Below are 15,184 nucleotides of genomic sequence, written 5' to 3' on the forward strand. Positions count from 1 at the left end.
TATAGAATTGTCTGAAGTTAAATACAGTATGTACAGGGTGCGCACAATGTCCATATACCCCTATCTTTTGGAGGATTTTGAAAGCTAAAGGTTACCTTTTAGGAATCCAAAACATCTGTATGGGTTCCTTCATGATCTCTGCATAGCCGAATGATCCGCCAGGTTCTCCTGCTCATGTTCTGCAACATTTGTGGGGTGACTTTCTGGAACACTGCACGAACCGCATGTTTCAGTTCATCGTTCAGTGAATAACTGCGTTTCCGCACGTCTTATTTGATAAATCCCCAGAGTGCATTATCTGGAGTTGTGAGATCAGGGCTTCTTGGAGGCCACGGAAGAGGAGCGGGATTGTTGTTTGATCCTCATCCGATCCAAAGATTCCCAAAAAACTTTGTTGAGGCGATCACGCACGGTGATTGCGAAATGGGCAGGTGCCCCGTCTTGTTCAAACCAAACACTGTCAAGGACGCCCTGGTTTCTCAGTTGCGGGATGAGCCTGCCATTCAGCATTTCCAGATAACTGATTTGGTTAACAGAACCATCAAAAAAAAATAAGGGCCAAACAAATGCTGTGCTGTCATTCCGGCCCATATCATTACGTGTGGTGGGTTATGCTCAATTTCTTCAACGAAATGTGGATTTTCTTTTCTCCAGAAAAACACGTTTCGATTGCGGGAGCTGCGATAAATTGCACACTCGTCAGAGAACATAACCTTTTCCTTCTCAGCATTTGTTGGAAATTGGTGCAGCATCAGATCACAAGCTTCCTGATGTCTGTCCAAGCCAGCATCCAAACGCTCCGCGATCGTGAAAATACTTGTGTCACCCTTCGCTTCATCTTGGAACGACCGCCACGTTGCGATTTCTTGAGCGGTATAGGTGTCAGCACCAGACAGGATATCGGAAACACACCTTGAAATACCGGGAAGACTTGGGCTGATGTTCACAGGAACCAAATTGTCATAGTTATTCCTGTAAATGCTCCTAAAGATAGGGGTACATGGACTTTGTGCGCACCCTGTACTGTACTTAAACAGTTCAGTCCTGTGATGATTTAAAGACACTTTTAATCGTAGTCTGCTTTCCTCACGAGTGCCATTTCTTCGCTGTCAAGTCTCGCCATCTTTGCAGCATCATTATGTAGATTCCTGTAGCTTCTTCTTGTTGCTCAATGTAATTAATTGCAGTTTCTAGAGCCTTAACTCCGTCACTCATATAGTTAACATCTGTACAAGCGTATACTGTTTACAACAGCATTGTGAGTGCATGTGTGTGTTTGTGCTGTGACGCGAAGTCCCCGCCTTTGCACCCGAAAACTCGAAGCGGAGTCTCAATTCTTTTAGCAACATCAGCTTTATTAGCTTGAAACAGCAACAGCGCGGTTATTTATTGTAGCAGAATCTGCCACTCTCCTATATACAGACACGGCAGTCAGGCAGGGTCGGGGGGAAAAGTAATACTGTGCCCTGTGCATTTATAATGTTCCTTGTTCCTTGTATCACCCATCGACGGCAGGCGCTTATCACATGTCCGCGATCTTTTCGGATTGGCTTTTATGGTGAACTGCTACAGCGCTAGGAGACTGCAATTGCTTTGGGACGCTCTTCCGTGTGTCGTCCCGTTGGGTGGAATCCCATAAGAGTTTAGAAACTCGCTCACACCAGCCATGATTCTTTTCATAGGTAAAGTGCAGGTTAATTTGCTTTATGTATTTTTACTTTGGATTAATCATTTTTATATGAATAGTTTTGGGTTGTGGAATGAATCATCTGAGTTTCCATTATTTCTTATGGGGAAATTCGCATTGATTTACTGTATGAGTGCTTTGGACTGCGAACATACTGTATTTCCAGAACAAATTATGCTCGCAAACCGAGGTTCCACTGTAATTAGCTGCGGTAGAGTTGGGAGCAACAAAAAATAGACTACACTTACGCTCGCAACTTGCAGTTCTTGTTGCCGATTGATTTTTTTTTTTTGCGGTGGTACATCGGATAATACGGAATGTTGGATAAGCGAGACACTACTGTAATACCAGTGAGTCAGGAGGTATCGGACAAAAAAAAGTGATTTCAAAGCATTTATAAGAAATACTTAACTCTGTTTTTATCTTTGTAATTTTAAGTTGCATCGAGTTGTTTATTTATTCCAGTCTTACACAAAATGCCCTCTTCCTAGTCTTGGACTTGTGTATATTTCCTAACTAAGTAATTGACTTTCCATTGAAGAAAACTTAGAGATCACCATAAAGAAGGTGTATTCTAGAGCCTGGTGCTCTTCTGTAGCGATGAATGGAGCTATACCAAGGTGTGTTTTATTTTTTCAACTCGCCACCCTTGCTCTGGCTTTTCCCCACCAGTAAGGTGTTATTTTGCATTCCAGTAGCATGTTTTCCACAATTGTGATCCAGTACATCCTATTCTGTCCCATACATAATGACCCTGCCTTGCATCACTTGACTGAGCCAAAGTGGACACCCTTGGTCATTTGCCACCAGCACTAACCCTGGGCTTGACTCCTAGTTTGTCTTCCTGTGTACCTGTGGCAGGATTCGGTTCTTGAGCTATTAAGGGGATTGTTGTTGGCCTGGTTCCTCCCTTTAGAGCAATGTGCAGTTGGTGATATTACCAGAAACACAATGTTCCTGATAGCTTTCCTCTAAAAATTTGTGATTCACACAGGACTTATTAAGGAGGCAGCTATTCATTTTTGTTACGAGTAGTATATACCACAAAAAGAAATGTGCATATTGTCCAAATATTTATTTTGGGGGGAGGGGCATGTTTTAAAATATCACTTTCTAAAAGTAAAAATGCTTGCAAGATGTGGTTTTTAGGGGATTTTATTGTGATGTAAAAAAGAAATAAGTTGTAATTGTGCAGTGTACTGTTTTGCCATCAGATTTTTTTTTGTTTTTTTGTGTTTTTTTTTTTTTTTGCTTTTTCAAACTTTTGTAAGTCAATGCCATATTACTTTTTATGAGCAACATTTTGTGTTTAATGTGAACAGTCACATTATTTTTTAAACTTCATGCCAATTTTTGAATCATAAGGTTTAAGGAGAAAAATATTTGCAGCAAAATATGGGTATTATTGTTATAAGCATATTAATGTGCTAATTAGCCATAGATTACAAATTGGCAGTCTGGAGTTTTATAAGAAGTACAGATTGACTGAATCTTTATTCTTATGGTGTCCTTGAAGTTAATTTCCCTGTTCTGCAAATTTAATCTGACTACACCTTGCTGGCACAGGTAAAGTATGCTGAATTCAGCATATCACTGTAGTGATTCTGCCTCCAACCGAAACAAGTTGCATTAAGTCTCTACGCAAATGCACAGTTCTTTTATGTGCATGTTCAGGGGCCTTTCTCTTTTTCCAGCTGAACTGATTATTCATTACCTATGAAGCACTTGTCCTTGTAGATTATGTTAATAATGGCAATTGCCTTGTGAAATGCTGGAGCTAGTTTTCTGCCCAACAAACAAGGATTATGGTTGGAAAGCGTATGCTACACGATGCCCAGTGCATGTGTGTCTTTCTAACGATAACAGTTGCAGCACCATAACCATTACATTTAATCTTGCCACTTGTCAAAATAAAAATGAAATGCTTACACAATGTGAGAAGAGCATTGCAACACGACATCAAACTAAAAGACACTAACCTTAGTGTGAAGTATCAGTCACCAAGTGTACAGTGGTGTTAGAAAGTTTGACACTGTATACCTTTCAAACATTTATAGTATTTGTTTTGAAGTACAGTATAACTGTGAAAAATTCTATGCAGTAAAATGGTTACTTAACCTTTACTAAATCATCTTTCTGTAAGAGCTTTCTAGTTTTCATACATACCAAGTTGTTTGTTAGCTCTAAGTTCATTCAGTATATTAAGCATGTTGTTAGAAGTATATGTTAATATGTATATAACTGCTTTATCAGTTTTAAATAACATTTCTGTCTGTCTGTGTTTACATTTTTACAAACATTCACTCACATTCTAAGTTGTACTATTTTGCAGTACTTTGGAAAAATCCCTTTTTGTTATCCAAATACTAGTACAGTATTTTATTTGTTTGGTTTAACTTTTTGGCAGGTTGTTAAGGCATATGATCGTGTGGAGCAAGAATGGGTGGCAATTAAGATAATCAAGAACAAGAAGGCATTCCTAAATCAAGCCCAGATAGAAGTACGACTTCTTGAGCTAATGAACAAACATGATACAGAAATGAAATACTATATAGGTAAAAGTATGCTTTTCCTCCCTATTTTTTGTAATTGATTTTGGTAGCATGTGTGAGTGTATGTATGTATGTATGCAAGTATGTATTTATAAGATTATATTCATTCATGCAGAATTTTTAAGCTAAGTTTTTAATACAGTGAATATAACCACTTGAAAATGAACTATGCTGTAGTTGAATGTTTAGGTTTGACTTTCTATGTTAATAAAGATGTGATAATGTCATATTAAATATGATATTTTATATAACTGTGTCTTTTGATTATTCTATATTTTTGTCTTTATTTATACATAGTCCTAAACTGATTGGGCAAATGAATTGTATTAAAACTTGTCCTATCTTGTGTTTTGTGTGTGCCTTTTTTTTTTTTTAAGTTCACCTTAAACGTCACTTTATGTTCCGGAACCACCTCTGCCTAGTTTTTGAGATGCTTTCTTACAACCTCTATGATTTGCTGCGCAACACAAATTTTCGTGGTGTCTCTTTGAACTTGACACGCAAGTTTGCTCAGCAGATGAGCACTGCACTTCTTTTCCTTGCAACACCAGAACTGAGCATCATCCACTGTGACTTAAAGCCCGAAAACATTCTTTTATGTAACCCTAAAAGAAGCGCCATCAAAATTGTTGACTTTGGAAGCTCTTGCCAATTAGGACAAAGGGTGGGTATTATTTTGGACATTTTCTTTTCTTTTTTTTTTTTCCTTTTTTTTATTACTTAAAATTGTTGCTTTTGCATTCTCACATAATGCCTTCTGTTTAAATATTATCTGTAATGTAGGATAAATGTAATGTTTCTGTGTAAAATCCATAATGATGTTTTTAATTTATAATTTAATTAAAGTTTCTTTCCTTGCCAGATTGTTTGAAATTTATTTCTTTAGAAAAGTACTGATGCAAACTGTTTTTGCTCTATTTCCTGGTTTGTTTACCACTTTTTTCTAGATTTTAAAAACTAAACTAGTTTGTTGTTGTATTTTGTTCTGTTAGATATATCAGTATATCCAGAGTCGGTTTTATAGATCCCCTGAGGTGCTGCTGGGAATGCCTTATGATCTTGCAATTGATATGTGGTCTCTTGGCTGCATTCTTGTGGAGATGCACACTGGAGAACCTCTTTTCAGTGGCGCAAATGAAGTAAGTAATCTAGTGAGTGTGCTTTGAGCATTATTAATGTGTTCCTTAACAGTTATTTCCTTTTTTATTTTATACATTTTTTAAAAGCCTTTTACATTTTTACAAGCTGGTACATGACATGTCAGCCTTGGTTAATGAACACTTTTCTTGTGCTTGATATCTGGTAGAAGCAGCATTCTGTTATATAAGCTAGAGATCCTTAAGTACATGTTGTCTGATTTTGTTGTTGATCTCAGTCTGAAAGAACTTACAGTGGGGAAAATAATTATTTGGTCCCCTGTTGAATTTGTAAGTTTGCTCACTTACAAAGAAATGAACAGTCTTTAATTGTTATGGTAGTTTCATTTTAAAGGAGAGAGGCAGAATATTGACCAAAAATCCAAAAAAAAACGCATTACATAAAAGTTATAAATTGATTTGCATGTCATTGATAGAAATAAGTGTTTGATTCCCTACAACCAACCCAGAATACTGGCAGCCACAGATTGGCTGTGTGCCCAGCCAGTCAATCAATTACAGATACTCATGATCTCAACTTGTTATGTGTATCAAGCACACCTGTCCACAGAATCAATTTCTTCCATTCCAACCTCTCCACCACCATGGGCAAGACCAAAGAGTTGTCAAAGGACGTCAGGGACAAGATTGTAGATCTGCACAAGGCTGGAATGGGCTACAAGGCCATCCGCAAGAAGCTTGGTGAGAAGGTAACAAATGTTGGTACAGTTATTCAGAAGAAATTTTATTTATTTAGGAAGAAATATAAAATGACCATCAATCGCCCTCTGTCTAGTGCTCCATGCAAGATCTTGCCTCATGTGGTAAGGATGATCATGAGAAATGTGAGGAATCAGCCCAAAACTCCACTGGAGGAGCTTGTTAATGATCTGAAGGCAGTTGGGACAACAGTCACCAAGAACATTGGTAACACACTCAAGAAGGCACATGTATAGGCCCTTCTTAAGTTTGTCAGAGAACATCTGGGCCTGTACATGTGCCTTCTTCAGCTGGGGGACCTTGCAGGCGCTGCAAGGTTTCAATCCATTACGGTCTTAGTGTTGTACCAGTGGTGTTCTTTTTTTGACTAAGAATGAGATCAAGATATAGCATTGACCTGCAATTTGAGAAGGAAGCTATAAATCAAATTTACAGAAGTCAATCAAATCTAGTATCTGTTTTGTGATAATACTTGATATTGTAGTCCTAAGTAAAAATAGTTGTTGAAATGTTTCTGTATGGTGGTCCTCATTTTGCAAGCATCAATGATATTCACAACAGGAGCTTACAAATAAAAAAGCGTTCCTATACTGGTGCCTTTATAACACAGGAATAGAAGTAACACTGAAATTATAGTTAAGCAGCAATCAAAGTACAGAGATACTGGAGTCTGTAGTATGAGCACACTGATATTATGTGTGATGGAAAAGACAAGTAAATATTTATGAAGGGACCAAGATATGAGAAAGAAATTACCCTAATTAAAAAAGGCTTTTCTGTTGTGTAGAGAATCAGGGGCTTTAATATTGAGTTTAAGAAAAGGTCATTAAGCCATGTTGTTTCACAAGTTTCATTTATCATCTCATGTTTTTGTAAATGGTTTCCTTTACCATTCTTCGGCTTTTATGTATTTACATATTACAAGATTGTTTTTGTTTCTACATTTAATACTCAAATCTCATATTCGGTGACTATGCTTTCTTTCATACTGTGTATTGGTAAATGTTTACCCAATTCATTTCAACATCCTTAAAATATGTAAAATGAGTTTCTGTTAGAATGGCAATGTAGATTTTTCCATCTGTCCATGTTACAAGCTGTGCTTGTACATATAAGGTTATAGTAAAACATAAGCCTCTTAGTTAAGAGAACACTAGAGAAAACTACTGTATACAGGTATGTTTGACAGAATGGAATCATTACCACAGTTTTCATGTGAAAACATTTTTTTGATTTTAATTGCTGAAATTACCGATTTTCAAAAAAGAAAATTAAGTTAAAGTAAGTGATTGCTGGCAGGCATTTATCTTAAATGTAATATACAGTCACTAAAAGTTGAAGAATGGAGATTGACAGTATTGTAAAACTACATACCTGTCTTTCCTCCAGAATGTCTGGTTTATTAATGTCACTGTGGACATGTCGATAGTAGGGTGTCGAACTAGTGTATGATCATAGTTTGACATGGTCCACAATTGCGGCCCATACTTCATTGGTAAGAAGACTGTGTCTTTGCCCTTTTCTACTTCTCCTTGTGTGGTGTTGTCTTCCACTCCACATACCTCCACTTACACTTAGGCTAGATTTATACTTCACGCGACACAACGCATGCTCCAGCGGATGCTCCTGCAACGCAAGCATTTTACTGTTTATACTTGCGCACATACTTTACGTAAATCTGGAAGAATCCACCAGGTGGCAGTGCGAGATATTATAACGGTGAGAACAGGTTCAGGTTCAGCTTCGCTGTGTTGTGAATTGCCTGGAACACCCATTAAATTCCGATGACACCTTACCGCAGTATCTCTAAAAAGGATGTTTAATGATCCATCAATCCAGGGATGTGCCCATTCCAGCTAGCATTTAGAATTTGGCAGAAACAACCCTTAGAATGGGCATCAGCTCATTGCAAGGTGAATACAAGCACTCACATACACTAGCATCATTTTAGTGTCACCAAATCTGCATATCTTTGGAAGGAAACCGGAGCACACTGTGAAAACCCAGCAGGAAAATGTAAGCTCCAGGCAGGGAATACCAGCGACGTGACTCCCTGCGAGACAGCAGTGCTACCGCTCTGCCCCATGTGTGTAATAACGGTGTTCATTATTTAAACGAAATTAAAGGTTTATCTGTAAAATGTAATGTACATACTTTAATGCATTTCATCTTGAATTTGATATGAAGTATAAATCTAAGGATTCTAAATGTGCAGAGTTAGAATATCATACATTTAATGTGTTCTGTGTGGTGATCTATTGCTGTTTGCCGCTGCTGTCAGGTCAGGAGGAAGCCCCAGATATTCGTAGTGATTAACAACTTAGATGACGTTTACGACGGTCTGCTTTAATGATAAATTACGATAATTACAAAATACACCTTTTCATCCATGTCCTTAAATTTTTTTTCTGTGTGGCTCAAATACACTGCTGTACATTATGTTGCTGTTGTGAAGTTGCCAAAAAAAAAATCGAACCATTCATCAAACATCGAGCCGTGCACATTGATACTGTAGGATCTGCATAGTGGCTTTCTGTCACATGTAGATAGTAAACAGACTCTGAAGTCACATTCCAACTGTTATTACACTGCACCCCCTGACTTTTTGCTTGTACTGCCACTCATGCACTCATCGCGTTAATTTCTGAGGACGTGCTCAGAGGACACGTCAAATGAATGCTGGGAATGCGTGGCAACCATGATACGTACATGTTCTGAGCGTGAAGTATAAACAAGCCCTTACTCATTTTTGTCTTTCACAAGCAGGCAGTTGCCTGTGGTCAGCATCCAACTGAAAGAGTGGTTCTGCTGTATGTTCAGAGAGCGTAGTATTCCTAATTTAACTGTTCTCTAACTACATAAACATAACTGCTAATTCCTATGAATTTCACCTGTAGAATCAGTTCATTTGGTCTTTCATTGGTTTAGCTAACATTTTGGAAACTCCTCTTTGTAAATGAATGTCAAGACTCACCTGACAACTAATTTAAGAATTCAGTAGACATTTGTGCCTTTGTATGCTACATTATTGTTAATGTTTTTGATTTTTTTGATTGGGGTGCTTCTGCAAATCACCCAGTGCTTAAGAGTCATGCACTGACAAAGCTTTCACTTGGAAAATACATCCCTTCACAAAAATTGGCTCCTCTGTGAATGGAAAGTGACATGATCAAAGAAAAAAGTATATGAATCCCATACAGAATAACTCATGATAACTTAAATATATTCAGTACAGTACTCTGTTTTGTATCTTTCTGATCCTTGAGCACAATAAACATGAATTCTGTGCCCATCTATGTTTATTTTAGACAAGTAGAGACATGGTAAGCAAATTTGTATTTCACAAACGGAGTTACTGAATAGACTGAAAATAATGTTCTTAAAAGTATTTTCTCCTCACTATGGTGATTTTTAAATTCATTAATATAATAATGAAAGAAAAATCAGAAATGTCACAGTTATTTACCATTATATATAGTGAGAAAGAAAGCAACTTTTGTTTGCTAAGATGAATTTTACAGCAAATCAGGGTTCTCAAGTTCAAGAGTGAAGCGGAACAAGATCAGGAACTAAATATATTTTAGGGCACTGGACAAGTGTTTCCATTAACCAAAATACAGAGCAGTACCATAGAAAAATTTGTTTTATAGACGAGACAACAAACTAACAAAGCATTATAAAAATGCTTATCATGGTAGTGATGTACAGTAAAATACGTTCAAAATGGAGAAGTGTTGTAGCATAGCATGTCTGGAGTAACACGAAGCTGAAATCCATACAAGGTAAAAGTAAATGGCCTTTTTGGTAGCAGCCCTCATATTAAAGTGACTTTTGATCATTTCTGTTGTTTCCATGAACGTCTTCATGTGTTTTTCATTAAATTACACATCTTCTATTTATGACATCAGTACTTACAAATACTGTCTGCTGCTGAATGTATGATAGAAAAAAATGTTGCAACTTGCAGAACTTAACCTTTCCACCGTAGTTTGTGTCCCCAAGATCATACATAGTTTGTTCAGGCAACAGGACTGTAATTGCTGCATGTATGATTTTTTTTAATGTAGCAAAATTTTCCCCAGTGTTTTTATTCAGGTTTGGCTCAATACAACATAGACCTTATTTATTATATGTATAATAAGCAATGTATTTTTCTCTATGCATTAGTCTTTCATTTTTGAGGTATTGCATTGTTTTTTGATGCAGTACATTATCCATATGTGGAGGAAAAATATCAGTGAATTTAAAATTTTGCTACACCTAATACAGCAATATACTTGTACTTGTTTCATTTTGTACATAACAAATAATTTTTCTTATTTGCAGGTGGATCAGATGAATAAAATTGTTGAAGTTCTTGGATTTCCTCCCAATCACATTCTTGATCATGCCCCCAAAGCTAGAAAATTCTTTGAAAAGTTACCAGATAGCACATGGGGTGTGAAGAAGACCAAAGATGGAAAACGGGTAAGACCCTTCTTCCTTTTCAGAATTACTTTATTTTTATGCCTTTACATCTTTTGGCTTTGGGGAAAAAAAATTTTACGTTTTAACACGTGTTAATTGTTTCATCTGTCAAATAAATGTTTTTTTATACTAATAATATAGTAAATCTATTGCAACTGTGTAATTTAAGGTTATTCTGACAGGTAGCATATTTAGCATGTAGTGAATTCTTATTTATAAAGAAAATAGTAGCAACTTCACTAAACAGTACATAATGTGCTTGTGCTCATATCATTTGTAATTAATAAAAATATACTTTATATATAAAAAAGGTACACAGTCAGAAATTTGAAAGATTAGTCATTTGTTTGTTTGCTTCAGATTTTGTTAAAATATAGTTAACTTACAATTTTTTCATTGTACTTTTGTGAAATTATAGATTGTCATTCATAACCATCTTATCAGCTACAATTAACTTGGGAAAACTCTTAAAATGTAATATAGATTTTGAAGTGAGAAGACTGAAACCCTGTTTGTATTTATTGGAAGTTCATTATCAAGAATCTGCAGTCAGTCCTAGAAGGCTTTAGTAGCTATAGAATAGATTTTGTTCCAACTAGGGATGCTCAGATCCATCAGCCTCCAATTTAAATCACCCGATTTTTCACTAGAAAAGACTTAATTGGTAAATTGGCTAATTACAAAACCTGGGGCCTCATGCATAAACGGTGCATACGCACAGAAATTTTGCGTAAGAACGTTTCCACGTTCAAATCGCGATGTATAAAACCTACACTTGGCGTAAAGCCACGCACTTTTCCACGGTACCTCATACCATGTCTTACACAAGTTCTCCGCTCGGTTTTGCAGACTGGCGGCACCCAGCGTCAAAGAAGTACTGCTGTTCCTGTGTGGTTATCCTTTATTTTCCTGATGCGGCTTTATAAATACATTAAAATTAGTCGCATATTGTTTATTAGTATAATGCATCTGAATGTAATTAACCTGTAACAATATAATGGTCCAGGGAATTGCTATAGTATTCCAAATACCATAACTGCTTTAGCGTTGTTACTCTCACTGCACCTTTTTTTTTCTTCTTTCAGCTGCTTCCGTTAAGGGTTGCCACAGCAGATCATCTTTTTCCATATTACTCTCGCTGCACCACTCAGAGTATTTACATCACTGTATCTGAGTGGGGAATCGCAGCAGCTGATCGCAAAGAGAAATATCGATATACAGCATCAAGCCCACCCTTCCTCAGCCACGGCAAAATGTTTCAAAGCCTTTCCTGTATGGACCTCGCGGTTCAGAAGCAGTTTCATCCCAAGAACTTTAAACAGTCAATCAGTCCATCAAGTGCTCCTTGTAGAACTGTTTGTACTTATAAGTACAATTACCCCACTGTAAATTTGCACTACAGTTATAATAATGTACAACCTGCACCACTTTATAAAGCGTGTGTTTACATATGATGACAATATAATTTTTAAGATGAAATGCAGCAAAATGTGTTGATTAAATTATATAGACTAGCAGAATACCCGCACTTCGCAGCGAAGTAAAAAGAAAAGGAAACATTTTAAAAATAACGTAACATGATTGAGAATGTAATTGTTGTCATGAGTGTTGCTGGCGTATATATATATATATAAAAATACCTGCGCTTCGCAGCGGAGAAGTAGTGTGTTAAAGAAGCAATGAAAAAGAAAAGGAAACATTTTGAAAATAACGTAACATGATTGTCAATGTAATTGTTTTGTCACTGTTGTGAGTGATGAGTGTTGCTATCATATATATATATATATATATATATATATATATATATATATATATATACACACACACATATAAACATATATATATATATACATATCTATACATACACACACATACATATACATACACACACATATATACCCATATATATACACACACATATATACCCATATATATACACACAAATACATATATATATATACACACACACACACACACATATATATACATACATATCTACATATATACGTATACACATACACACACACACATATATACACATATACATACAGTCTTTGGGGTGCGAGCAACTGTTGCTGGGGGTGCCAGAATCCATGAAGGAAGAAAAATGAAAAACATTATTTCTTACAAAATCTTAATTTATTTATCCATTCCTAAATAATTAAATGGGCAGGCTATTTTGTATCAGTGCAATACGCTGTTTGTCAAAACGGATGACTCCCGCTCTTACGTGCAAATCTGCCTGGATATTATGAACTATCGTATCTCTTCAAGTTCTATTTAAATTTTAAATAGAAGGAATTTTTATTTAGTCGACAGAATATTATTTCGGAATAAATCAACTCAAACCTTAAATAACTTATAATATTTTGCTCCCCATAAAAATATATCCTGTCTAAATTATACAAGTTAGAAATAAAGTAAACGTTAAACGAACAAACATTTAAATTTCTTTACTCTTATGTAATTTTATATAAAAAATAAACTTATTTTAAATATCCCAAAAGATTTTGCTCTCTATAAAAATATATCCTGTCAAAATTATACAAATTCAAATATGAACATGGTGCATAACAAAACCTGGAAATATAAATAAAATGTGTTCTTTTCAGCAATAACAAATCAAATCATTCAGTTGTCTTTGCTCTTATGTCATTTTATCAGATTTGGATGCCTGGCATCTTTTTTTGGCAACAAGTTTGTTTGTTTGGTGTGAGGTTCTGTGTTGTGGAGATTCTCAGGATGGACTGCAGGTGCTAATCAGTGAGGCGACTCCTGTGTGCTGTTTTGTTAGTCTTCATGACTGAGAAGAGCTTCTCACACAGATATGTGCTACCAAACATGCACAAGGTTCGAGCCGCAAGTGGACGGAGCTGGAGCATTTCTGCGGGAATGGATTGAATAAACTGTGCGGGCCCTGCAGTATCGTACTTTGCCTTCAGTGTTGCATTACACTGCAGCTCAATCACCACCATCTGAATCTGCAGAGGTGCAATTTCCACATCGACAGCAAATGGGTTGCGAAACAACTCAAAATTCTTTTTTTGTTCTTCAAAGTCACCAAAGCACCGTGCAAATTCCGTGCGCTCAGTTTATCAGCAAAGTGCATATTTGGGAACACTGTTGTGCCGACTTCGCAACAGGGAAAGTGGGGCTAGTTGCACTGGTGCATTTGTGTCTCCCATAAAAGCAGCTTCACTTGAAATCACTTTGAGATTTTGCACGGGTAAAAACGTCTGCTGAAGTGTCAGATTCTTCTTTAACTCTTCTGCTTTCTGTATCTTGTGCATTGCATTAAGGTCTTTCAGGTTATCTTGATGTTTTGTCTCATAGTGCCGTCTTAGATTAAATTCTGTAATTACAGCCACATTAGCTCCACAAATGAGACACATGGGTTTACCGGCAATGTCAGTAAACATATACTCAGCCTCCCATCGGTTTTTAAAGGCTCTATTTTCAGAATCACCTTTTCTCTTCGCATCGTGGGCTAGCTTCGCAATAACTTGCAGCATCATAAGCTAGACTTGATTAACGCGGTAAGTGTTCGGCAAGGTAGCTGAAGCGCTGCATTATGGGATCTGTAGTCTGTTGTGTTACCAGCGCTTCATATCCCCGGGCCATTAATAACAATAATATATAAAATGATCTTGCGGGCCGGATGTGGCCTGTGGGCCTTGAGTTTGACGCATATGGACTAAAAAGAACTTGAAAAGATATATTTTTTCGAATGTGATCACGCACTATAGTACATCGAGCCCACGTGCTATTGTGGTTTTGCCTGTGTGCCTCAATAAGTCATCCTCCCCTCGCTCTTACTTTTTTACCGTTCATCTAATGAATACACTGAGTATGGCTTTACCAAAACAATCATCGATCGCGAATAAAGTATCCATTATTCATAAAGCTTCAATTGGTGATCTGTCTTTCTGCATTAACCACATATTTTTTCATACGTCTCAAACCAAGGGGATGCAAGGCTAAAATGAATCCGGAAGCACATGTACATACTCAGTGCATCCCCTCCCGGGAATCGAACCTCGGACGCCAGCGCTAGAGGTGAAGCCTCTACTATTACGCCACGGCGTGTGGTTTGTCTATTTGAGCGTAGCAGTGTAATTCGGTTTTTGTTCAGCACTCTTTGGAACTGTTGCTTTTTGTCTGCGCACTGTGTCAGTTCACGTGAGCCGCTGAATATGGTTTTATATGTCACTCGCTCGCTTCTAATTGTTTCGCTGCCTTCTTAATTATATAATGTATGTTTTCTTCAGCGGTTTTTGGAGCTCTGCCTGGTTTTCTACATACTGCATGATTACATGGGAGGCGTGATGATGTCACACAAAACTCTGCCCCCCACGGCTTTCGAGCTCAACTCCATTACAGTATATGCAGAAAAATAGCTTCCAGTTATGACCATTACGCGTAGAATTTCGAAATGAAACCTGCCCAACTTTTGTAAGGAAGCTGTAAGGAATGTGCCTGCCAAATTTCAGCCTTCTACCTATACGGGAAGTTGGAGAATTAGTGATGAGTCAGTCAGTCAGTCAGTGAGGGCTTTGCCTTTTATTAGTATAGATATAACTTTAACTTCATTTCTGTATTGTTAATAATTTAAATATGTGAGG

General features: G+C 36.9%; 1 protein-coding gene across 3 annotated transcripts in view; it reads left to right on the top strand.

Moving 5' to 3' along the window:
- The window catches only part of dyrk1aa (dual-specificity tyrosine-(Y)-phosphorylation regulated kinase 1A, a), a 214,121-nt gene that overhangs the window by 181,654 nt on the left and 17,283 nt on the right, over positions 1–15,184 (top strand). For all 3 annotated transcript variants that reach the window (XM_039744457.1, XM_039744456.1, XM_039744458.1), the window contains exons 8-11: positions 4,095–4,242; positions 4,617–4,903; positions 5,232–5,378; positions 10,422–10,562. In XM_039744457.1, coding sequence (XP_039600391.1) covers positions 4,095–4,242; positions 4,617–4,903; positions 5,232–5,378; positions 10,422–10,562 — 723 coding nt within the window. The remainder of the gene's footprint in view (positions 1–4,094; positions 4,243–4,616; positions 4,904–5,231; positions 5,379–10,421; positions 10,563–15,184) is intronic.

The sequence above is a fragment of the Polypterus senegalus genome, chromosome 2 (assembly GCF_016835505.1).
Source record: "Polypterus senegalus isolate Bchr_013 chromosome 2, ASM1683550v1, whole genome shotgun sequence".
NCBI lineage: Eukaryota > Metazoa > Chordata > Cladistia > Polypteriformes > Polypteridae > Polypterus > Polypterus senegalus.